Here is a 27,224-nt window from a genome sequence, read left to right as displayed (position 1 = left end):
TGCAATGACACGGCGCCCCCCTAGGGGGCGCTCCACAGTTTGGGAACCTCTGATCTAGAGAAACTCATCCATGCATTTATCTTTAATGCATTGATTACTGCAACAGCGTCTTCACAGGTCTGTCCAACAAATCAATCAAACAGTTGCAGCTGATCCAGAACGCTGCTGCTCGCGTTCTCACTAAAACCAGGAAGATAGAGCACATAACACCAGTTTTAAAGTCCCTACACTGGCTCCCTGTAGCTCAGAGAATAGACTTTAAAATACTGTTGTTAGTTTATAAATCACTGAACAGCTTAGCACCACAATAAATTAAAGATCTGCTGTTGCTGTATCAGCCTTCCAGACCTCTCAGGTATTCTGGTTCTGGTCTGCTCTGCATCCACAGAACCAGAACCAAACAAGGAGAAGCAGAATTCAGTATCTATGCACCACAACTCTGGAATATCATTCCAGAAAACTGCAAAACAGCTGAAACATTGAGCTCCTTTAAATCAAGGCTAAAAACCCACCTGGTTGCTTCTGAACCATAATAACTTGAACATTGACCAACACATTTGATATGTAATGATGAGTTTGAGGATGGGACTCAACAAAATGTAATGTCTGCAAGAGGTTTCTCAATTCTTGTCTGTATGGTATTTTTATAACTTTTCAGTTTTTGTGGTTTTATCATCTTGAAGCACTTCGATCTGCCTTGTTGCTGAAATGTGCTGTACGAATAAACTTAATTCAATGATATGTATTTATTTATCAGTTCTGAAGTAATATTCTTTCCTGCCTGAATCATTTTGTTTATCTTACTCTGAATAGGTTTCAGAACCCCACCTTGAAAAAAACAAAAAGAGAGAATCCGGCTCAGTATCAACATTTCATATGTGGCCGTTCCCTGGTGAGAATGCTGGAGGGCTAACAATCCGCCAAGCAGGGAAGGGGGGAGCAACACAGATGCCTTCAGGCGCCGACTACGGGGTGGTCTCATTTCCCGCAGGTGTGCTTCTTGTACTCTCACCTACCCGTATGGCGGTGGAGGCTATTTGCAGGTGGTGGAGCCTGCGCAGAGTGCTCTCCCTGTCCGTGAAGTAGGAAGCGGCCAGCTGGTGGAGGGCTTCCAGAGTCACCGCCCCCGTCGTGTTGGAGCCCCTACCGCCGCCGCTGTCGGCCCCTGCGGGCGACGAGTCCAGGCTCAACTTCCTTTTGTCCACAAATATTGTCAGAGACTCCTCCCCTGGTGACAGTCAGACAGAGTGGTTCATTAGCTCAGACAGAGCGGCGCTAATCACCTTTCATTAGGATCTTTTCAGATAGAAAAGCGAAGTGGTGATTAAGTGTTGTGGAGGAACTGATGGCTTGGATGATTGGAGGAAGAGACACAAACAAGGTCTCTGCATCTATTAGACTCCTCATGAATAAATAGAGGTTATTTGAGATCGCTAATGAAGTTACCCTAATGATCATGATTATCTTAATCATAATGGACAGAAAATAAAATCTAAAGGAAACAATACAGATCTCAGATCAGGGCTGATACACTTTGAGACAAAAGTTGGAGACTTGAAACCTTTTTCTTCAGTCAGATTTAGTTCTTTTGTGTTTAAAGTATGCATCTGCATGAATGGATCAGAAAAACAAGACATACTGAAGAAATTTCATGTTCTTCTCAGTGAGTCTCACACCTCAGAACAAAAGCTTGAAGTCCAGCACACTCACTACTGGCTGAGTCTTTTTAGCTCTCTTTAATCACTTAGCTGTCGATACTGCAGTATTTGTCAAGTAAATGCATTGATTTTTCTTTAACTTGGATGATCTGCGCTGGATGTGACAGATATTCAATACCAAAAAAAAGAAGCGTTTTCCAAACCCTAGTGGTGCACCCAAAGGGTGGACACGAGGGGGCCATGGCCACCTCGGAAAAAAAAAAAAGAAAAGAAGCAAATTTAGCTTTAAAAAACACCTCATGGAAGTTTGGATAAAACCAGGTTAGTATACTACAACAATTATTTATCCTTCAACCGAAGCAGACGCAATTTATTGTTAAAGAAGCAGGATTATGTAAAATCAACTTTTTTGAGCTTTACTTCATGAAATAACGTTACCTAGATTCTTTCACGCATGTTTGAAAAAAAATCCTTTAATCTCCATGGCAACCATTCAGTTGTGCAAAACGCCTTGGTGGACCTATCGCCACCTTCTGAGACGAAGCTCCTTCAATGAGCTGCAGTTTCTAAGCTCTGCCTCTCAGAGCTCCCCACCCCTGCAACTCTCCCACTCAGCTCCTTCAGACTAGCCAGGATCAATTAGCAAATACCTGGTGGAACTGAGCATCTGCTGAGCTCATTATATCAGCTACTTCTCAGTAAAATGTTGGCTAAAAACATTGTGAAAGGGTTAATATAGGAGTAATGTTGTGTTTACTTCCAGAAGGTGGAGTTTCAGAAAGAGCAGGAGTTTCTTAAAGACCCAATTTCAAGGTGTTAAATTATGATGCCTAATATTTTAAAGCCATATTTGATACATATAACATATATCCCAATAACTGAAGATGACATAGTTACTTCATTGTGCTGTAAAATGGCACTACATGCCTGGAAAACACATAATGCTGCCCCTTTAACATTTCTACAGAAAGGTTTGAAACAAAGTGACTCGTCTTAAGCCTTCCTTCAGACATGTTTGGTTTGAGACAATAAAACAGTTTTCTTAAACATTTTTTTTGAAAACCTGTATGTTTATATTTCAAGCTTATTTATGAATCACAGTGCTAGTGTGATTAATCTGATCTGTTTTGTTAATTGATTGACAGAACTAAAATATGTACATAAAATTCTTATTGTTGTGTCATTCTAGAAATATTTTACTGGCCTGCTCTCTGGTCACCCCAGGAGAATTTTCTGGGGGCTCCACTACCTAACCCACATGTATAGATCCAGTATCTGCTTAAATCTCCTAGATAAACAAAATACTGCAGGTTATGGGACTGCACAGAATGACAATGCTTGCACAATGAAAACTTCCATTCCAAACGTGGCGTCATGAGGGTTTTCAGATTACATATAAGTGTTTAAATTAGAGAGAAGATTGGTAGAAATGGTTCTAGTATCAAGGATCCAACTCGTTCACTTTGTGATGCGAGTTTTTCTGTTCACGGATGTGAATTTAAATTTGCGGTTTCCATGAGAACACACAGTGACAACAACAGTGCAACATAAATGAACAGCTATGAATAAGTTTGTTAGTGCAAGTGAGTCTGCAGCTGCCGTTGACACTTGAGTCTCCTGATTGGTGATTACACCACCGGCTGCACCGTCTTCTCAAAACAGCTTTTTATTTTCTGTCAGGTTTTCAGAATCCCTGCTCAGGAAACATGCCCAGAAAAATAACTGCTAATATAAATTTATTTTATTCCTGTGGGTGTGGGCTTACCCTTGAAGTTTTTGCTCTGTGGCAAAACAGTGTTTGATTTTCCTGCAGACTTTGGTTTTTAAAGCAAATAAACTGTCTGTTAAGGTATAAACATAGGTGCCAACCGACCACAGGGAAAAAAAACAAACAAGACAAAGTAGAAAATATATATAGTTTTTGAGTTAAACAACACTTTGGAATCTAAAACACTAAAAACTCCCAATGTGACACGATTCATCAATAAAAGACAAGATTGTTTTGTCTTAGATTAGAGCTGCAGTAGGTGACTTCAATGAAAAAACAAAATTTTTCATCATTATGTTGGGACAGTATAAGACAGATAATCTGTGAAATCCCCACTCAGTCAGAAACAACCAATCAGGCCAAGGGGGAGGGTTTTAGCGCTGTCAATGCTCACCTCATCCCGTTTGCTCTTTGCGAAGCTACAGCTGGTTCACCACAACACAGCCTGCTACGAATGCTAGCGCTAGTTAGTGTAGCCACTGATGACAGTGGGTAAACAATTGTCCTGTAACAGGAAGTTGGTTTTCCACCATTAGCACATTGAGCAGCGTACAGGAAGTTGATTGACAGCAAATTTCTGTAACTCTAGATAATATTACAAAAAATATACAGTACCCTAAAAAACATAAAATTATAAACTGAGTGTAACCAGTAGAAATAAGTAAGATTTATTCCAACAGCTGAAAAACAGTGATCTTTTTGTTTGTTTTGTTTGGTGACTAAGGGTCACAAGAGAATATTGCTAAATAATTAGCTATATTGAAAAAATATATTCAGACACCTGCATCTGCCTGGATCACTTACATAGATGCATGCTGTTGAATTACAATAATTCTAGGCATTTTTATTAGACCTTACAAAATAAGAATAGAAGACATTTTATATTATTATGATATACCAAATGTTAGTTTTCAAAAACAGTCAAAACTTTTGTCTGGTCATCATTAGTATTTTCAGTTTCTTAAATCTCCCCCTCAACCTCAAAATGTCGTACTTGATTTGTATTTATTTATTTTTTTATTTTTCTCTGTTTTGCTGTTATAAAATGTTCTGATGGGGAAAAAATCAAGACAAAATTAAGGTCATTACAGAATGGTGCTTTGAAAGAAAGCATTTCCAAAAAGATTACCACACAAACACTGTTTCCTCTAATGTATTTGTTGTATGTTAAACCAAGTGATTGGATGTTTTTGCCAACAACATCCTTAAGGGGAATAAAAAAGAAAAATCATGTGCTTTGTTGCTTGGCGGCCAGCAGACGGTAAAATCAGTGCTGGAGAAGCAGAGGAAAATCCCGTTAGCAGCAGTGGGAATCAGGCCTGCAGTGAAGCGCTCTCAGTACCTCCCAGGGTGGCGGAGAGCAGGAGGTGGGTGCCGTACTTCTTGATTAGACTCTCTGTAATCATCTGGAGGGTAGGCCGCCTCCCCAGCTGGCGGATGGTGTGCATCAGGTCGGGGTCGAGGGGCAAAGCCAGACCACCGCTGCCACCAAAACTGTCCCGCTTCTCCACCGCCAGGCTGTTTACTTTCCATCGACCAAACTCCCTGCAAACACACAGCATTAAGGTATGATGTATTAGGATGTAATGCAGCATTGTGCTGCTTAATATTTTTGCAACGTTACACCCACTAACAATGGAGAGTGTTAGGGCAACGCTAAGAAACCCCCCACCCCCACAAAAAAACAACCCTAAATTACCAGAAAAATGACATAAACTCAAGAGAATCAAGTTGTATTATTACGAGAATAAAGATGTAGTATCATGAGAATAAAGTTGTGAGAATAAAGTCACACTGCGAAATTTTGTAAAATTACAAGACATTACGAGAGTCGTAACAATACGAGAAGAAAGTTATAACATTACAAGAATAAACTGCAATATTACGACTGTTTTCTTGTAATAAGACTTTATTCTCAAATGACTTTAGTTTTGCTATATTACAAGACTAAGGTCGTAATAGCTCCAGAATAAAGTTGTAACATTACGAGAAAAAAAGTCGCACAAGAATAAAGTGATTAGGGTATTAAGTAAGTTGTAGTATTACAACAATAAAGTCCTGATATTACGACTTTATTCGTGTACAAATTTATTCTCATATTATTATGACTTTACTTTGTTTTTCTTAGTATGGCCCTAATACTCCGTTATGTAAACCTGATGCTATTTTATTGGGGTTTTACAGTATAGACCGATAAATGGAAGAAAACAGAAATCTGATGCCATATTCCAGGGGTTATGAAAACTTCTGCAAGGCAGAATACACCGAACCTAATATTTTGCTTAGTTACGTTTTGATTCACAGGAGCAGCTGAGTTGAAAAGCAGATTTACACACAGAGAAAATAAACCCAGACTGGATTGAGCCTCCTGGCTCGGCTGCTGCCACCATTTGCAGCTGTGCCTGCCGGAAACGACTGAAGTCTCTCCTATAAGCAGAGCAAACTCTGCTGAAACGCCAGCAAAGATGAAAACACACCGACATGCAGAGGTTCAGGTCGAGCTGACAGCAAAACTCCATCGCATCCCACTGAACTGGAAAGAAAACTGAACTAAAAGCTTTACTATTTACTGTAAGAAACAAACTCTGAGCTTTTATAAAAAAAAACAAACAAACAAACAAAAAAAACAGAACTTCATAGATGCGTTCATGTGCTGAAAAAAAGAATTTACCTTCCTGAAGGTCTGTGTGAAAAACGTATTGCCCAGTTTTAGTTTTACTGATTACTACCAGAGCAGGAAGTCACTCAAAGAGATTCTGAATATAGGCAAAAAAAAGGCATTGAAAGTTTTACAAAACCATTTCTGAGACTTTGGGATTCCAGTAGGTGGAGATAAACGATGAATCAGGCGTCAGCTGCCTGACTTAGGCTTGTCAGAATAATCGCTATCTCAATACAATCAATACTAGAAAAATGAATTATTCAAACATACTCATCTGCGTCCAAATCGATACAAACAGAGCCATTTATATTTACCGAAATTGTCACATTTCTTCCAGCAGCATTGCCACAGCAACGAAACACTCACACCCTCTCCTCCACTGGAATGTGGATTAAATCATTTCTGCAAAGAGTTCAAAATCCCTCCACAGAGATGTAAAAGATTTCATTCCAGTTATTGCAAATGCTGGATAGAAGTTGTAGGGAAATTATTAAGATATTGCGTTTAGGGGGCAAGTACAATTATTCTTTTGGCTTAGAGCCAGGTTGGTTTGTATTAGCGCTGCATATCATCACTGTGCACAGCATCAATATTGCAAGAATTGGTTTGATTGCCATAAATATTGGCACCGTCACGTATTCAGGCTCTCTTTGATGCTGAAACTTATTATTTAATGTAACAATGTTCTAGAAGGTAACGTGATGGTGGGGTGGTAAAACCATTAAGTAATGACATGCTGTAAGAGAGCTCGCTATCTCTCCTACATCCTAATAGTGGAGCTGAACTAACCTAGGCTAAAAACCTTTGAAACATTATGAATGACACATTAACCAATGTTCTGATGTGTAACGTTGGCACTTGACAAAGTGTAATGCTTCAATTATTGACTGTGTTCTATGACTTTGTACTTTTGTGTTTTTATGATGTAAAGCTCTTTGAAACTGTCTTGTTGCTGAAATGCACTACACAAATAAATTAGATTAATTGATTGATTAAACCCAATGTGTGATGTGAAGCATATATCCAAAACAGGAAAATTTAGAAAAATTCCACCAAAGTGGGTGGTGCCAAGAGACTCTGAGGGGCGTGGTCAAGTGTGGAGATGGGTGGGAGGGATCTACTGGGGGTGTGGTCAGCAAATAGTAAACACCTAGTGGAACTGCACATCTTCTGAGGTCATTATACAAACTCTTTTGAAGAATAAGGCTGTAAACGACATCAATGGCATAAAGAAGCTGGAGTGTCGGAAAGGGTAGGAGGTTCTTAAAGAGACAGAGGCCAGTTTCAAAGGCATCAGATACAGCTGTGATGTGAAGTCAAACATCTTTTGAGTTATTTTTGATCCATACATTTCATGACAATTGACAGTAACAGTGAACATGTGCCTGGAAAATACATAATACCCCACTTTTAAACAAGTTTACACGAAAATGTCATGATTTGCACAGCCACACTGCTTAGCTTAAGCAGAAGTTGATTTGAGGTTTAGTTACTCCTTAAAGAATTGCAGACATATCACAGCATGTCATAGGAAATATCATTTGGTTTAAATCATTCCTTAAATCTCTGCTTTTCCTCTGAATTCACTGCTACTGAAAATAGCTAAGTTTGAATTTACTTCAGTCAGTCAAAGCGCCAACACTGAACAGTATGTGCTTGTGCTTCCCACCACAGCTTATGTATGGTGGAAAAATATTTGAATTTTCAGTGTCCAGTTGGCTAATCACTGATGTGAGTTAGTGAAGCCAGATGATTTATTCTTTTGTGGTTGCAAATACCTTCAATTATGTGTTTACTAGAGAAAGGTCAATGTACTACCTAACTTATATAAGCCTACACTTCTTTATGGAAGTAATTTACAAAGCCAAGTCTGGGAAAGGCCAGGTTTCAAACAGGCTGGTAAAACATGAATGCTTGAGAAAATCACCAAAGATCTGCAGAGGAAACTGGAATATCTCCACTATCAGATCTGCAGAGTCCCTGAAGGAAAAACAGACGTCTGCTTTGGCCATATCAGCCAGAGAGAAAATAGACCAATCTGCGTAGGACACTGACCACGAGCTGAGCCAATTTCTAAACATTGCTCACTGGAATCAATCATCTGCCTCCGTCGCTTCAGACGGCAATCATCTCACAGTTAGCAGAAATGATAGAATAGAATGAGACAAATTAAGACTTTAATTGAATAAAATGTGTTTGTTGCTGTACTCACAGCCAACAATGGAGCTCTTCCTAATAAGGAAGATTACTGAAACCTCTGTAGGTAATACTCTCACTAGGCGTAAATACATAATAAAAATGCTGCTTGTTTTATTCATATGCTTTTTTTTTTTTTTTACAAAAATTAGACATTGGCTGCGGTACATTAATACCTTCCATTTTGAGTATTTTAAGTCATGTTTATGTTGTCTTATGTCTTTGTGGCATAGCAGCATAATTCTAGTAGTAAAAAGGGAACATAATTAAACTATAAAGAAGCAGCCAAATGAAAAGATGTTTTATAGCAGCTGCCATGTAGTTAATTTGACATGTTTGGTTATTGAACAAGCTGAGCACCATGGGATGAGCTGGCATTCAGAAGATAAATTAAACTCTCCAAATGTTTTAAATGCCGCGCGTCAACGTGTTTTATTTTGCTACTGCAGTTCAACTAGTAAAGTCTTCATTTCAGCTTTAGATGAGATGAAGACTTCCTTGAGATGAATATTTCCTCATATCTTTCATGCACTGAGCAGAAGAGACCGCAGTCAACTTAATATTTAGCACAGAGGAGCTCCTTTTTAACTGAACTTCTTTCATTTTTTAGTCACTGTACTTTTTCTCGACTAAAATACTAGAATATTGCAGTATATTATGGACTGATGCCAGCAAATAACCTCAGCTAAACTTTCCTCATTATTATTCTCTGCACAAATCTCTGTCAATACTACCTTACCTAACGTATTAAAATAATCTGACAAATGGAAACTGAAGAAACTATATTCATTCAGCTGGAAATAAATGTCATATTCATAAATAATGTTTAAAAAATAAACTTTTACCCAGTTCCACAATTATTAGTACCCCTAACTCCTTCAAAACATATAGGTAAGTTAATTTTTAATTAATATGCTGCTTTGTTGGTCAGACTTTAAAAGGGGGAACTTTTAAAATTAATTCATGTCTGTCTTTTCCCATTTGGAAATACATTTAGCCACAGACTGGGCTGTGGCTAAACATGGCCATATTTATCTTGCCAACATGCACAGTGAGCAGGTAAGAAAAACCTCCAAACCTTAAGAGTGTCACCAAGTCTCCATAGCAACAGCTAGATGATATCTACAAGCTAAAAGCCAATTTGGATCTGAAGCTACAAAAAGGGCATTTTTTCCCCTACCAAACATTAAAGTAGAGTTGGGTAAACTCAACTGGGACTTTAATTAGAACTGTGAGCTTTGGTCAGAACATGTTGTAGCTGATGTACTAAGATGCAGCAAATCATTTTACACACATTTTCAGCTAATCAGCTTTCAACAACTCAAGTTTAAGACTTTTTAATACCACTATGGGTGGAATGTAAGACCTACTGCTCCACAGAAATGTAAAAACTTGTAGTGATAAATTTGGACTTAACCCGTGAGAGACGCAAAACAAAAAGCTAGCTAGCTAGCAAGAGTGTAGCTAATTAGCAGTAGTCTCAACTGTCTCGAGTTAGAGATCGGAATGAAGACAAACCCCAAATTAAAAATATATATGTAGCCATTCACATGACACAAGTCGATCCAACTTGGCCTACAATTTGCAGCATTCAACTGTGTAAGTATGTATGTGGCTGAGCTCTTGATCCAGGCCGTACATATACATTCAGTGTTTTAAATCTGAGAAAGGTTGCTGTGCATTGTCACAATGCCTTACTATCTGCATCAGATACTGCTGACCAACAGTTTTCTAAGATAAGTCAAATGAGGATTATCCAATGTCACCAGCCTGGAATCTTATGACAGCATCTGGATATCCTGTTAAAAACTGTCCTGTCCAGAAGCATCCAAGTTTACCGTGAAGTAATGTATTTTGCCCTGTACAGAATGGTGGATCTGACATGTTGAAGGCCTTGCTTGATGCTCGTTAATTGTAAACAGTGAACGTGCTCTATTGTTAGCCTGGCCACTGCCTTTCTTTGCAATTACGATGGACTCAAATCTCGCTACACAGCTCAATCTGTGCTTTTCCCATTGACTTGGATTTCTCCAGTAGAATTTCAGCCAATCAGAGAACAAAAGGAGAAGTTGTGAAGGATGTCGTCAATTTTTTGTGCTGTTTTATAATTGTAGTCTGCCTGTAGATTCAGCAATGGAACCTAAACTACGACTGCCATTGGACATTGGCTTTGCGAAGACGTTCAGTCCGTGTTGGCCACACTTCCAAATATTAACATTTCTGTGCTTCCAGGAAGCAATTGTTTCTCAATAGGCAAGAGCCCAGAACCTCTGGACAAAGCAAAGTGTAGAACAAGGGGTCTGTTTTCACCAGGTTAAGTATTCGTGGGTGTTAGGAACCACAGTCACCTGTGAATTGCTAAAATCTGCAAATACTTGTGACCCCTCCAAAGACTGAGTATCTTCATAGATAAAAACAATGTATATCCTAAATTGCATTAATTTGCAAAGTAGAAAACATCTACCTAACATCTCTAGAGTCTTCCTTGTCTCCACTTTTGGGAGTAATGGAAATGATTGACTCTCCTGGATCGGCTGCTTTGCAAATGGAAGTTAATAGCATGTCAAGTGGCACAGAGACTGGATATTTCTTCTTCCCAAGTTGCATTCTATCATAAATCCCATAAGTCTATCAGTTCCCAAAACGATACACACACGCACACAAAAAAAAAACCTTGTAAAAGCGCATGTGGAGTGTGACCCTCCAGACCGCACACAAAGTAAAAAGCTTGTGGGGTCCAAATGACCCCATCTCTTATGAGCGCAGGAAGGTTAAAGGATATTGCTATCAATAATTGCACAACCTGGGATTGTGCTAAAACCAATAAATTCTTAAAATATGGTAAGCATACTCAAATAAAAGGCTGGATTTTATTCAGAATTAATTTATCCAACTGCAATAAAAGCTAAAATTATTTCAGGGTTTTTTACGCATTTATCAGGACTGCCGGCTGACTCGTCCATGGCTGTATATCTCAGAAATGGCTGCTATCTTTAAAAAGAGCACCAGCAGCCCAGTGGGGAAATATTTTATGTGATTTACTGTGCAGAACTTTAGTTTAAAAAAAAAAAACATACAGAAAATAAAACTTACTGCAATGCAAAACTCCCAGCACACAAAAAAAAAAGAAGCTACAACACCAAAATCTCACAGCGTCTCGCATTGTGTTTGTTATCTCGTGGCCTTAAGACAAAACTCCTTGTTGAACTCCAGATACTCGTTAACCCCTCGCTCGGTCGGTTAGTGTACCTTTCCCAAAGCGCTGCCTGCTCTTCCACATACACACCCCACCCGCTCCTCCCGGGAGGCCATTATATCAGTGCCACGAGAAGAACAAGAGATAATTGGTGAACTGGGGCGGTGTGGAGTGTGTCATTACAAGCAATCATCATAACAATAGGATGGGATGAGCGTCCATCTCTGCTGGACAGATGGTGGTTGAGCCTGCAGCTATTCCCTCAGCGTGTGGCGAACAGCAGAGGTGACAGGAGGTGGAGCTCTGGGTAAACAGGAAGCCTCGGTGTGTGCACAGAAGGCAATCAGCCATGATACAGAAAACTTTTTGGAAATGGAGGAAAATAGTTTGAAATGCGCCGCTGTGGGGGAGCAAACTGACGGCTTAATCACATGCTGCCACATGACTGACAGCTATGTTATGTTCACTGTGGAGTTTGGCCTATTACAGAGGTCAGAGGGGTAGAACTGCACTCCAATCCCTCGGGCTGCTTGGGAGGCTGTAGAGAAATCATCTCAGGCGTCACTGCTGCTTTAACTAGCACCTCAATACGTGTTCAACTTTTATTACAGTTTTGTAATCTCTCGATGAAATATTTTGGGAGAAAATTTTGAACTTTTAATTTGACTACATGTATTCAGTGGGAAGGATCCCATATTAAGAAATAATTGCTTTTCACAAAATCACAGCCTGAACAATTATAGGTGACCCATGTCGGCAGTAACGTATTTTTCCAACAGGGCAGCACTTAGGCAAAGGTCGATTTTGTGTCTGTTAAATCCTTTCAGTGTTGATTTGGATGGACATGCACCAGTCAAACAGCAAGAGAGTAAAATCGGCCAATTTTCCCTTAATTAACTCTGATTGAGAAACACCGGGAATGTATCAGATCTAAGAACTCCAGTCATTTATAGTTTGCAAATGCATCAACTAACAGCACTAACCTTGATGCATTTCTGATGTTTAATAAAAGGTAGGGCTCGCATAAATAAGGACTGGCACCTATTCAGGTTGAGTATTAATAGATTCTCCATCCATCCATCCATCCATTTTCTGAACACCCTTGTCCCTCAGTGGGGTTGGGAGGGGTGCTGGTGCCTATCTCCAGCTAACGTTCCGGGCGAGAGGCGGGGTACATCCTGGACAGGTCGCCAGTCTGTCGCATAATAGATTCTCCTGTGGAACATAACTCTAAATTATTCACAGAAAAATTGGTTATTCAGTGATTTTAATTACATGGAGCAAATCTAAAATATTTTTTAAAAAATCCAACTTGGGAAGTTGAAAAGCCAAGGAGCAAACTATTAGCTGGCGTTTGCAAAGTAGCCAATCCTGGAGTGCCAGTCATTTTCCTTAGCACCGATTGGCTCAACTTCCAAACTCAGAAGACTGTAGACGCTAGCTTCTGTAGAAGTACTAAAATTGTATCTGTTGTGCACAATAAAGCATAGTAACTCATATGTTTCAAATATTAAAATGTGAAGTTTGAAATGTTTTTAGAGGGCTCTCACATTTTGTGGCCAATAAACCACACAAATACCACTGCAGTTCCTTCTTTTTCTATTGGGTTTAAAACTACTTCCTTCATCAAGGAACCAGCACCATGTTTCTCTTTTAGGTGTTGCAGTCTACAGAAAATAAAAATTGGAATCAGTCAAATTTGAAATTTCCAGGGAAGACTTCAAAGAAGCTTGAATCACTTTCCTGGGAAAAAAAAGAGACTTTCTTTAAGAGTCTTTGTTGTCATGCGTTGTAACAAGGGTTCAAGAGCTTTTGGAAAAGGAAACAGGCCGACAGTTCTTTTACCATATGTTTGGCATGAGATAACTAATCCTTTGTTTAACGTCAAACCTGCTGTAGGTGTTCGTTTTTGAAAAATTTGACTTTTTAGTCTCATTTGGTCGATGCCAAAAGTCCCAGTTAAAATCCTAGTAGAGTTAAGCAACCACCGTAAGTTTAAAAGTGTAATAATAGAAGAAAAATCCAGTACACTTTTTGGTAGAACGTAATGGTTGTTACGGGAATGTGGCGATCCAAAGATGTTCCTGTTCTCAGACCCTGTGACGGAAATTTTCTTCGCCTTCCTTCCCACAGTGATGTTAACATGTGTGGCTCAACATATGAAGCCTAATGACCAGCAACTAAAGCTAACAGGCTTTTCTGTTTGCATATAATGTTGTATATTTATACCTGAGAGAAACAAGAAGCCGAATATCATTGCGTGTGTTTCCATCAACTGTCATGTGAAGTTCAAGTGAACTTTTTTTTTTTTTTAAAAAGAAAGGAAATATGAATTAGTCGTGTTTTCATCTTTTGGTGTGAAACAGATCAACCAGGCTATGGACAGCATAACTCTGTCAGATGTTGATGCTATGTTGATATGGCTGTAATAAAAAGGAAAAATGGAGAATACTCCCCTTCATACAGATGGTCTGCACTTGTAAATGTTTCCGAATTTCTTAGCTCTGGTAAGGCATTGACGCACTGATGCATGGGTAAGTTTCCTTATTCAGAAAATGTTTCCAGCTCCACTTTAGCGCATTCACTTTTTTTCAGAAAAGTCCAAATCCGCCTCAAGCTAGCGTAAAAAAAATCCTTTTTTACGATATTGAGAAAGTTATTTAAATTTTTTATGTTTTCTTCGACTTTTAATACGATACTTCAAGATGTGCATCAAAAAACCTTGATGAAAACAGGGTCACTGAGAAGTTCCTAGAAAATCTGTCCAACTTAAAATATGTTGTTTTTTTTTATTTAGATGTACTTATAAATGTGTCTCCTGTCATCCCGCTCAAACAATTACTTCTCGAAATGGAATTTGTTTTTCTTTTTGATTAAATGTGCTGAAAGGTTTTCTAAATGCTCCAACCGCAAAAAAATAATAACTCATGAATGAATTTGAACAAATTCTGCCCATCCATTTCTATGGTGTTCTACGTTTTGTTGTATTGAGCCTGCAGGACAGACAGATGTGGGAATCTTTTTCAAGTAGACGACCCATTGATGGATGTTTTGAATGCAGAGCTGTGTAGAAGTTGTATTTTATGTTGCTGTCAGGCTTAAAATGCTTAATCCATAATCCCTCCAAGTGGCCGTCGGGTCAGAAATGTGAGGAAATGGGACTTGAGCATGGCGTTTAAAAACACCCTGTAGGAAGAACGGTGGCAGCAGGCCATTACCGATGCCGGTCGCCTCCGACGGCTCAGGCAGTCAGCATCTTCTGTAATTATCTCCGATTATTCACTAATTTCAGAAGAGGAGAGGCGTGAAGTCAGGGGACTCCAGAGAAAGCTGATGCGGCGGACTCATCAGGAAAAACAAAATAAACAATGCGGGTCTCAATAAATGATTAGCAGCAGAGCCTAAAAAAAAAAAAAAAAAGAAACTGATTCCTGAGATAGGAAAATGGAGAAATTGATTTATTCGCCTGCAAGAAGCCTGCTAAGTATTTTTTCCACTTGGTTAAACCCTTGGCAGTGGTCACCCGCAGAAAAGAAGCATTCTATTCTTCAACCGAACCCCACAGGACTGTGAGAGCAGGGAGAATATGTGTGAACATGTTAAATCACGAAGAGGATTCAGACCGGCTTATTTGCCTCTGCGCGCAGCCTAAATGCTGACAGATGGGGGGGATATGAGGCGCACGCTCCGATGAGCTCTTAACAGCTGCATACACAGGAATGCTTGTGAGGAACAGTTAGACAAAGGTGGCAGAAGCTTCTGCTAATGCAGCTGCAGGAAGTGGCAGAAAGGATGCAGCGCTCCGTGCACTGTAAGGGGATTAACTCCTGCTCTCCTGCAGCAGAGGTCATTCACAAGAAGCAGCCCCAAAATATCCCAGAGTCTTAATCCGGGGAACGAGTCTGGGTGGGGGGTTGGAGGGGGGACTGCGGTCTGAATACTTAACGACGGAAGCAAAGGCGCACTTTGAATTGCTCCAGTTGTCCTTCGGCTTTGCTCGTCTGCTAATTTGATGCGGTTGTCGATACCTGTGAGGCAACGCAAAACAGCGTCATGTTTTTAACTGCAAACATGACGCTGGTTAGTTTATGCTGATAAAATGTTCTGGGGCTCAGAACAGTGGGAGCGGGGGGCTAAAGTGGGGCCCAGAGAGGCAATAGTCATCCCTTTAAATTTGCTAGCATTCCCACTTGCCCCACTTGGCTAGAAAATATGCAGAATATGAATTTTGTTTTTCTTTTTTTTTTTTTTGGTAGCAGAAGCTAGTGAAATCCTGGTTTGATTTTTGGTGGTTTAGACATGGCCCCTTGAGATTCAAATCTCCCCCCAAAATAGATAATAAAAATATGGCTGTCAACTTAAAAACTTTCTAAACATAGTCTGATATGCATTATATTTTTTTTATATAAATTGAATAAAGAATAAATATTTATTTATGTATTCCTTCCCTGAAAATATGAGAGAAATTTCTTTGGTTTTGCCCCCCTGCAGAAATGCTTCCTTGACCCCTGTCCAAACATTAATACATATTTAAATAGAAATTCACTGAAGAATAGAAAAAGTTTCAATCAGTGGCATGGGCGGTTCTAGATGAGGGACCGACAGGGGCCAGCGCCCCTGTCAGAACTGGCCCTGGCCTCTGTTATGGCCACCAAGATGATATGCACTGACACAGAAACCACAGCTATAGGGCTGGACGATACGATGGACGATGGCTGAAAAACATATAACAATACAAGCATTTCATATCAGTCAAAATTTATAACTCTTGGTTAGTTTTTAGTTTTAAATATCTGAAATATTGCCATACTGGTGTCATGACCTTTCCCATTTTATCTACAGTTTTGTTTTTATTTTTTTTAAGTCATTACGAGGTACAGTTGTAAAACATGAAACTCCTGCTGCACAAGTTACTCAATAGGTCGTTGCTAGGTAACCAAACTGAGTGAGTTAGTTGATGCCATTCACCTTGCTTACCCGACATGAACCGGGTAAAGCCTTTTTCTCTGCCTACATCCCCCAGAACGCTGTGCGGTTATGGATCAATTCTACATATCGAATATTGAATATTCTATCAGACATATTATCTATTGATATTGATCAGGTGTCTATCTCGATATATATTGTTATTGTTTTATTGTTCAGCCGTATATAGCTAATTGGTTTTTTTGACCAGTTTGTTTTTTTTACCGTCACTGTTTTACATTGGCAACAAATTAAAAATCAAGATGTTCCACTATAAGTTTTAGCCATCCTTAGATCACACATTTCATTTACTAGATCAATTAACATATCAAACAATGAACTATTGACCTGCTTGTTTCATTCTTTTGTATTATGTTGGTAAACTTAATCTAGAACCACCACTGGTGAGTGTGATATTTATTTAAACATATTGGATAATTCTGATTTATTTATTTAGTGTGCCAATTTTGAATGCTCCTCACTCACCCTATAGTTGGATAGAGTAATTTTCTTGCAATAGGAAGGTCGAGGGGTCGATTACAGTTTATCCCCTGGGCTTAAAAGGCGTTTTGACTGGTCATTTTAACTAAAAAAGGCAATATAAATTTAATAACTTTGGTGGATAAAATATGGCCCCCATCTGCTCGCCCTTTTAAAACTTTCTAGAAATGCCCCCGTCTGTTATTCTAAGCAAAATGCTTACCCAAACCTAAAGCACCTACCGAATGGGGGTCTTCTTACCTATAGATTTTATACCGGGTGCTGAAGCCCTGCTGGTATCTCTCCAACGCCTCCTGGAACTCCAGCGACCGGTGAAAGGGTCCTTTATCCGACAGCAGCCATTCGAGGGAGCCGGGGGCGCCTTCGCCCTGGCCGGCCGCCCCGGAGGTCCAGCCGCAGCATAGCCACAGGCTGAGGACCACCAGCCCCTTCCATAGCAGAGACAGCCGCTTATGACTGATCCTCTGACGGCTCATGCTTCACCCAGCGACACCTCATTCTCTCCGGACTGGAGGGAGGACGGATGGTAGGGGTGAAAAAAGTCGCGCGTGGCGCAGATGTGGGTGATTGTCAGGAGTCCGAAATAACATCCAGAGATGGATAGAGAAAAAAGTGACAAATAAATAACGAATTTCAGCCTTCAAATATTAAAGGTTGCCCTCCTGAGAACCTGTTATCCTGGTGAAAAGCCGTCCTGATTCAGAAATCCGACCAAAACCCTGCGGGTAATCTCGTATCTTCAGGCGACAACTCCAACTAGTTTTCTCAATCTTCGTTAACTTTAATTCGCCGGCGGGTCCGCGCGTGCCGTCGCTCCCCGGTGAGAAGTTGATGCGCGCGGCGGAGTTCACGCTGGGGCCGTCCTCGCGCTTTGAGACATTCTCCGGAGGTGGGCAGCGAGGCGAGGGGCAGGTTTCATCACCCGGACCGGAATCCTTCTGCTCAAATGCCCGAGAAACCGAAATATACGCCCAGGGAAGGCTGCGGGGCTCCGGCTCCTGCTGCTGCTGCTGCTCCTCTTCGCAGAGCGAGCTGGTGAGTGAATGATCTCTGGCTTCAACAAAGAGAGCTTTTTATTCCTCAGGATTTTTTTCTTCTTCTAGTGAGACAGCGAGAGGGCGAGCCAGCGCATCATGATGAGGGCAACACAAACTCCGAGAAAGATCATTGGCTGGAGTCAAGTTTTTAGGAAAGGTTGATGATGACAACGGTGATGGTGAGCAGAGCCGGTCCAAGACTGGTTGGGGCCATAAGCAGATTTTAATGTAGGGCCCCCTTTTCGTTTTTAGATAAGCGCATTTCAGTAAATCATAATATCATTGGTTTATTTATTTCAGCGATTCAGTCTAAAACATGAAACTCGTGTAGATAAGTCTTTTTCCAATAATCAAGGACAATCATGAATGTGTGAAACAGTATTTTTGCTTTAGCTGGGCAGAGTGAGAAATGGAAGGAAGGTTTCAATCTCACTCCAAAACAGTGAAATTTTAGTTTTAGTTCATCACTCTATTTTTTTTTTATTAATTATGGAGATAGGTTATAGCAAAAATGCTCAAAGGTCTAGTATGCCTTAAATAGGATGTCAACACTACGACTGACACAATTGACATTACAATTGGTTGTCAAATGCATGCTATTAATATAAAGATGTTTAATGTTAACATTGACCTATTTTGGTTAACATTGACCTATGTTGACCTAAATTGGTACAAATGACCTATTTTGACCTAACGTTTCTCTTCAGCAGAGGGTTACCAAGATCAAAGATCCACGTCACATGGTCTTGCACTGCAGTCAACAATGCATAGTGGCAAATGCGAGTGAAAAGATGAGCTAAGAGCATCAGCAACGGCATATTTTGCTTTAAAAAAACAATGCGATAGAAGTTTGGAACCTTCCACCAAATCACAAGCAGTTTGTAGTTAATATTTCTAAATTAGCATTTCTTTTAAACCTTCCTGAATATGAAAACCTGGAAAACAGACAATTGTATATTCACATTTATAAGCATGTTATATGTAAGTTTTTGAAATCATTAATAATGATTAATCAGAGCGCTAGAGAGTACTTAGTCTGATTTTTTTTTAAATTGACTGACAGCACTAAAATTTGTACAACAGTAATCCTTTTTCAATTTTTTTTCCTAATACCTCTCACATATTACACCATTAGCTCCAATTAAATATAGACTGTAACTCCTGCTCAAACCAAAACAAACATTATAGCTCTACTGCCAGTAGTGTTTGTAGTCATACAAACACTACTGGCACAGAAAAGTATGACTACAATAAAGAAAATTATTTTTGGTTGCTGGAACAAAACAGACCCAAAAGCACACGGTTGGTCAATAACTAATGCCCCAAATAGGGGTGCACCGATTTATTGCCCAGCTGATTTATCACCCAGCCGGTTTATTGGTGCAACAATTCAGAGAAAGAAAAAATGGTATTAACCAAAATTAGAATAGGCAGGTCAGATTTTTTGAAGATTGTAATCGGCGATCGGCCAGAAAACTGCAATCGGTGCACGCCTCGTCTCAAAGCAAGAGGTTGTGTTTTGTACTTAAAGACTAAATTTGGAATTTACCAAAGCCACAAAAGTACAAAATGATGAGGCAAAGTAATATTTCTGGGCAAATTAAATAGAGTTTGATTAAAGCAGACTAAACATTCTGGTGTGGAAAGGTAAGATATAAACTGTTGGAAGAGAAACACCCTGAAAGTTTACTACTTTAGTTTGGGTGGCCATATTGGATTTGCAGTGGGATTTTGGTAAGGCACTCCTAACAGTCAGCATTCCAGTTTCAGAAGGTTTGTCAAGATGCTCAAGATCATTTTTTCCAACTTGATGCTGGGAAATTCTGATCACAGAGTCGAGATGGGATACACATCATTGTCAATACATTTGACTTTTATTCCCCTCAATGTGTCACAGCCTCATAGCCTGCGGCTGGCATGACTAAACCGCTGGAGCTGTCCTTTGTGAAATGTTCGCTTCCTTATTCTCCGGTATGGGAAAAAAACCGTGGGCCCATTATGAGAGAACAGATTTCTCGGTTTATGCGTTTCTGGTTCAGGAGTGCACTCGGCTTGCACTCCCCAAAGTGTGATCATTTGCACGAAAATGCCATTTTCCTCCCAACTAAAAGGGGCTATTAAACTCAAAATTATGCAAAAGAAATCTGCGACCTCTAACTTGTAAATAATGCATTTTCAACCCTGAAAACATTTTCGAGGTATTTCTCATTATTTATGGCATTTCTCTGAGATAGCGCAGGTGCGAGCGACAGATGATGATTTGGATTTTAGGTGCCCCAGCACTCCTTGCGGCAACATCACACCTACTTGAGGCAATCTTTCACACGCAGCAAGCTGAGTGACTTTAGAAGGAAGCACTTATAACCCCTCAAAATGTGTTTCATGGGAAAGCATGAATGTGCTGTGGAAAGGTATTTGGCTCTTTACAGATTTATTCTGTTTTTGCAGTTTTGTCAGGCTTAAATGCTTTCAGATGATGAAACAAAATTTAATATTTCACAGAGATAACCTGAGGAAATAAAATAAAAAAAAACTCACTCATAGTTTCACTTATTAGGGTGTGTGTGGGGGGAAGGGGGGGGGGACTATCCAAACTTTTTCACACAACTTAATATTGTATGAAAAGGTAATTGCTCATGTGTCCCTTGGTGGTAGAAACAAAAAAAAAATTCACCACAACTCTAATTTTGCACAAATTAACCCCTACAACAGAATTTTAATTGTTTTATTAATATTGTTATTTCCCAGCACTGACCCACTCGAAACTAGACTAAAAATACTTGGTAAAATGTTGTTTTTGCATCGCATCACTATCAAATAATGTCTTAACAAGAAAGGTAAATATATTTTATAGGAAAACCAACAAAAAAAAAAAAGAAAAATCCAATAAATAGTAAAATCAGGAGCTGTTTGTTGTTTCCGCCATCAGAACCTAATGTTTGCTGGATAAACACCTAGGTCTTTTCCTGTCATTACGTTTGTCAGACACACAGCCCCTGATTGACAAAGACCTTGCCGTGTTAAATGGTCTGCACAGAGCCTCTCTTTTATTCAGGAAGGATTGGGATCAATAGCCCGTTTCCACTGATTCACTCTTACGATATTATTTAGCAGAATCCCCTACAGGATGTCATGGAATCCCTCCACCCCCGCCACCCCACCTTTTATTTTAAAGTTCAAATTACGACAATTTGTCAATCTGGGAACGAGCCGCTCCCCTCTCCCCCTTCAAAAGCCCAAACGGCAACTTGTTTCCATCAGCTCTGTTGATAAGACGTCTGGATTGTCTCAGCAAACTCAAAACTCTTTGAAATTGAAAGCAGGAGACAGTTTTCTTGTTATCTGCCATAGGGGTGGGGGGGAGGGGGCGGTGCAGGTTGGAGGATTTGTTTCCCCCAGGTAGCTGATCTTGACATTTGGGACATGTATCATGATAGCGGAGCCTGCGTTTGCTGGGGCCAACAAAAGAAAATGCATTAAATATTCCAACCGGTAATTTGTGTGGATAAGGAATAGGAGAACAGGCTAAATGAGCTTCTCCCTCTGGGCTACAGGCTGTTATATCCTCTTGAAATCTAGGTCTTTGTTGTCTGGATGTGCTGTAATTGAAAAGTTCCTGCTCCCCCAGTAGAACCTCCCCCACGTCTTCACAACCTGACTTCTCTTCTACCACTTCAACCACTAGTCTCCCTTCTTTTCTTCGGTTTTCTCCCTCTACATACATTTCCTGTTATCTGTTTGTCAGAAAGGTTCTTTCTGACAAACGATTTCTTGATTTTACAGGTCAGACAGTAATCAGACAGGTAAATCCAACATCCCTGTCAATCAACATCTGGTTGTTGATCGTGTCACTCGTGAAAAAAGTGTTTCCAATTCTATTTTACCAAAAAAAAAAAAAAAAAAAAAACAATTTTGATGCATCCGAAAAACCACTTCATCACAATGCCAAAACTTTCTACCAAAAGTTTTTCTCATTGAGAGAATTTATTCTCAGAACGTCAAATTGCGTAAATATATGGTCAGCTATTGTGAAATAAGGTTCAAACCTCAAACGTCTTGAAGGATTCAGGTTGCAGAAGGACCATGTGTCTTGTACATGTGTTTCTTGGCACCGTCTCTGCTAAAAGGGCTTTAAAAAAAAAAAAAAAAAGATAATTTTTTTGTCAAGTGCTTGGCACGTCCCAAAGAGTACTGCACGCTTCCTTTCTGTTTCAATAGATAAGACGCCAGAGTCTCCCTGGTTGACAAGAAAAGAGTTTAACTAAGTAATTACTTCTTCTGAACCTCTTATTGTGAAGGAATGAATTGTACTTGACGGGCGCCATGTAAGGAAGATCATGGCCACACTGTGTGCTCATTGTTCTTTGAAAAAGTCTCCTCCGCAAACGGGAATGGAAGCGTAAGTTGGCAAGTGGTGAATATGAAAGCGCAAACAAAAACGGAGGTGACGATTATGAGGTCTCTGGCTTCGCTAATTCCATTTAACTCCGGAGAGGAGAAGGGCTCCGTCTGCAGCGCGAGTAATTCGAGTGGCTTTGCGAGACGTTTGGGAACGACGCAAACCCCGTGCACTGGGTCAGAGAGGTTTTATCAATATGAATTTACTTGTGGAAAAGCGTTTCCGCGTTCCCTCACGTTGCGACTCGGCGACGCCTCCCGGGTCTACCTGGAGGAGCAAGCCTCAGCTCTCTTGCTTATTCAGGTCAGGGAACACACACGTCCGAGTCTTTGTCAAAACCTCGGCTTCTGTGGCCCGGCAGCTATTTTTGCTTCCTCCCCATACATGGCCTTTCATTCTTGAGTCACGCTGGAGCATTGGAGGGCTGACCTAGAATGCTGAAAGCCTGTCACAGCAGGACACATCTGCATAAAGAATAAGGTAGCCCAACCGGTAGCAAGACGCAGGAAGTAAAAAAAAGAAAAAGAAAAAAGGAAAAAAAAGTATAATATAATGATGCGAGCAGAGGGAAAAAGAAAAAGGGGGATTTCATACTGTGCTTTATTGCTTTACACTGTACACATTGATTGCAACAGTTTAATCTCTTGCTCTGGAGGACTCTGATAAATCCTTCATACATTATTTCCCTTCCCCCTCTAATTTAATTAGAAAAACTGGATTTGTAAATACTCCTAAATGATTATTTAAGACATGTAGGGTTAACTAGAGATGCACAGATATTAATTGATATTAATATTTGCTTAAAACAAGCTTCTATATCTTGCTAAAACGTTACTCGTAAGTTAGTTTTGTCTTATTTCAAGAGTACCAAGATAAAAACTTGACCAAAAGTACTTGGTGAGATTGTGTGTGTTTTTTAGTTCTATTAATGTAAAAATCTTGCCAAAATTGGAGGCTGTTTTTTTTTTTTTTTTTTTTTTTCATGATTTCAGATATCAAAAATATGAACCATGACGGGAAAAAATATCTTATCGTCTCATGTTGAGTTTTTCGGTCTATAATGTTTTTGTAGCTCACCTATACATATAAACTGATGTCTATATAATCAGTGATCATTTGTGCCGTCTAACATTGAGTTTGTGTTTGATTTGCAGTCACACCTCATAGCAACAGCAGCAGTGAGTTTTCTAATTTCATCTCAATCCAGACTTTAAGCTAACACTGCCTGTGTGAATACAGTATGTAGTCAGTGGCTTACAGCAGACAAAACCAAAATGCTGCTTCATGGAAAAGAGGAAGACATTAGAGGTGAGGTAAAGAAAAAATAAATAAAAAAAAGAGAGGTGACATTATGCTAATGCAATAACCAATACTGGCTAATGTGCTAGCATAATGAGGGAGTCAATTACACTTTCCAGTTTGGTTCCGCAAGGGGATGATATTTAAGAAAAGCAATGCTGTTTATGCGCAGAATACCAAAAGGTTCAGTCCCTGTTGTTGAGCTCTGGCTTACAGGACGGACACACTTCTGGATTTAAACATATCTGGCTAAACTGTAGCAACAACAAAGGTTGTAAGGCTTCAGATTTAACACTCTACCATGTTGCAATGCATGAACCTAAAAACAGTGTCTTTAAATAGATTTATAAAACAGACTCGTTCTAGTAATTTTATCAGTTTTAAGTCATTTTGATAATTAGATTGTCTAAAATGCGTCTTTGTAGGATCCAATTTAGTGCAGTGCAATTTAGTGCAGTGCGCCACAGCAACGGGAAAATAATGCAGAAAAAGTGTTGAAGAACAATTCAGAACCACTGGTATGCTTTATTTTTCTCGCTCTTATGTGTTGGCTGCGCTACACAGAGACTCGTTGTCATAGCAACCGACTGGCAACAGCTCAACTATTCAATCAGGATTCAACATGAAAAAAACACGCCAACATTTCCCACACAAAGAACAGAACGTTCAGCTTGTGAACGTTTTGATGCTTATTTCGCAGTTATCAATAATAGTGATCTTCTGAACACAGCGGTGATTGATGAGCTGATTTAAACACCTACTGATGATTAGAAAACTGGTTTGTGGGTCGTTTTCATTTTAGTTTGTTTTTTTTTTTAACTGGACTGACCCACACCAAATTCCACAGCACATCTACATGTTAGGGTTGTCAAAGTCAAGCTAGCATAACTGACGTACTTCTCTCTAATTCTCTTAATTTGACAATTGTGGACTTTGTAACATTACAATATTGCAGATTCACCTGCTGCGTTTGCTTGACAAAATGTTTGAGAGGTTTTAATATGTTGCCCTTAGCCAAATTTTATTTAAAAAAAAAAAACAAACAAAAAACAACAACACAGTCGAAGCTTAAGTGTCCAAATGTAATACGAGTTGGCAGGATCACAAATTTAATTCAAATTAAGTAAGTTTTGAAGTAAATTAATGTCTCTCAATGGTTTGTTTATGAAAGGAGTTTAACTTCTTTCAATCGAAATCCACATTTCCTGATCTTCATTATAAAATGTTTTTATGCAGTCAGTATTACAAAGCTGATTTGTAAATTAACTGATTTTCAAGGACAGTAAACCTCATATAACATATATATACATATATATTCATCCAACATGCATTCAAACCATTCACAAATCATTCACAATTATTCTGAAGGTCTGCTGAACCGCCAACATCGCCAGCTAATTAGAACACATTTTTCAAGCGAACGAATTTCAACATTATGTCATTTTCTCGCACTTATGAGCACAATAGTCGTGTTCAGATGAGCTTCAACTTTTGGCCCATTAATTATGTTAGTTTGAAAGTGTGATAGATGAAAGAAATAAATGAAAGATCTGTTCTCATTAGATGGTCTCCAGTCACCTTTGAACCTTGCTAGAATATTGAAGTAGGCCATCTTGATTGTTTTATTTTCAGCTACAATTCAATGCTTATCAGTTCTGGGCATCAAAGCCAAAACTAATCATTCATCCCTTTTTTTTTTTTTTTATTAGTCTCACATCATTCCTGTGTGACACTGGAGTTCTAAAATGAAGCAATAAATGATAACAAATGAGCACAAACTAAATCATGGCTCCAGTCATAAATTGCAGAAACACTTACACATTTTCTGCCTCTACCAGCTTTGATTTCAGTTTATACTCAAACTTTTTACAAGCATCCATCGTGGACTTAAATGTCAGAGTGACTTTTAGCCTCTCTGTGGTTCCCCAGCTAATTAAAACTAGCAAAATACAAAAACTGAAATTAAGAGAAAACATTTTCGTCAAGTGAAGTAAATAAAAATGGTAATTAATGGGAAACCACAACCAAAACACTAAAATTATATTTGTAGTTTTTGTGTTTATGAATATATTTATTAGCCTTTTGAACTGATTTTTATTTAAATTTTAAATCCACACAAGCAGTTTACATCAGCTGTCGACTAACTGCGGCGCTCCGTACTGCTAATGGCGGTTACGCTACGCTAGTCCACAAAATGGCGACCGCAAGAGTTTGGAGAAACACCCAAGTCGGCTGGTTGATCATCAATAACTGAATACATTTTCTGAAAACGGTATCTTCTGGTGAGTATTCAATACCCAATCGATGGATACATGAACAATAAAATACTCTGAACCTTTTTGTGTTCTGCACCTAAAAATCAACCAAAGTATGAACAACTAAAACTATTACTATTACTACTAGTTTGTATTACTATAACATAAACTAGACTACAACTAGTGAAAACTAGCAAACACACTCTACTACACACTAATTAAAACTAACTGAATTAGACAAAGAGTCACAACGAAATAAAGCTGACTTATAATGAAAAACCCAAAATCATTGTAATGCCATCAGGATATTTTACAAAATGAAACGTACAAAGGTCTTGAGAGAGCTCTTTGGTTGTTGCCTGTTGTGAGATATTTCTTTTGTGACCTCCTTTGTGAAAGGACATGTTTTTATCGGCCATCAGTTCGGACTTAATCAGCGGATATTGATCGGCACTAAGATGCCGGGTTTTCTTTCCAAACACAGACAGATTCCAGCTTGTTAAATGAATCGCCATGCCTACTTACACTTACTTTTCTTCGTGTCTTCGATATTTTTTACCCGTGACATTAAACTGCATCACACATAACAGACTTGACTCTTTTGATAGTGTGGAAGAAGGAGGTTTCACTCCAGTACACATAACTCTCTGGATCGAAGGGCAGATGCATGCTTTTATTTTCTTGGATGATTAAAGGACGACTGCAGTTACTTCATATTGATTGTTCCTCAATAGATCGTCCGTGCACAGATAGCTTCTTATTATCCAAGCAACCCGCCTTGGAAAGTGTGATTATAATGTTGCTGAAACTCGTTTTGCTTTAAGGTCATCTTGGTTCCTGGCTGACATCGGTGGTCCGTTGCGTTGAACACCCTGTGCGTTTCTCCCTGGGCAGTAAACGCCGTCCATACCGACTCCATTCAGCGCCGCGCAGAGCCCAGCGAAAAACAATAAGCACACTACTTGATGTTCTGAGATGGGCTATTGATTCCGTGTTTCAAGTGTCCACAAGTTAATTTTTATTTCAGAATGAAAAGAATCAAGTGGCTTACCTTGAAAGATGTCAAAAAAAAAAGCGCAAGTTGTCCTTAGAACTTTGAAAAAGTGGTGGAGAAATTTGGTAAAAAGGTGTAAAACAAGTTATTGTCGCCAACCTTGGATGTAAAAGTCTTCTGACGTGAAAAATGAGACCAAGATAAAACATTTAAAAACTCCGGTAACACTTTATTTGAAGGGGGTTGAATAAGACTCACATGACACTTTCATAAACATGACATAACATCTGTCAT

At 39.3% G+C, this 27,224-nt stretch overlaps 1 protein-coding gene across 1 annotated transcript in view; it reads right to left on the bottom strand.

Moving 5' to 3' along the window:
* brinp3b (bone morphogenetic protein/retinoic acid inducible neural-specific 3b) overlaps positions 1-18,180 on the bottom strand; it is a 48,491-nt gene extending 30,311 nt beyond the window's left edge. The window contains exons 1-3 of the mRNA XM_015030738.1: positions 17,187-18,180; positions 4,769-4,971; positions 1,017-1,228 (exon numbers count right to left, since the gene is read on the bottom strand). Of these exons, the coding sequence (XP_014886224.1) occupies positions 1,017-1,228; positions 4,769-4,971; positions 17,187-17,422 (651 nt within the window). The 5' untranslated portion in view covers positions 17,423-18,180. The remainder of the gene's footprint in view (positions 1-1,016; positions 1,229-4,768; positions 4,972-17,186) is intronic.
* Positions 18,181-27,224: the final 9,044 nt, after the last annotated feature.

The sequence above is a fragment of the Poecilia latipinna genome, unplaced genomic scaffold (assembly GCF_001443285.1).
Source record: "Poecilia latipinna isolate Pla-1442-1.1 unplaced genomic scaffold, P_latipinna-1.0 Scaffold12, whole genome shotgun sequence".
NCBI lineage: Eukaryota > Metazoa > Chordata > Actinopteri > Cyprinodontiformes > Poeciliidae > Poecilia > Poecilia latipinna.
This window is presented reverse-complemented; position numbering and strand designations above follow the sequence as displayed.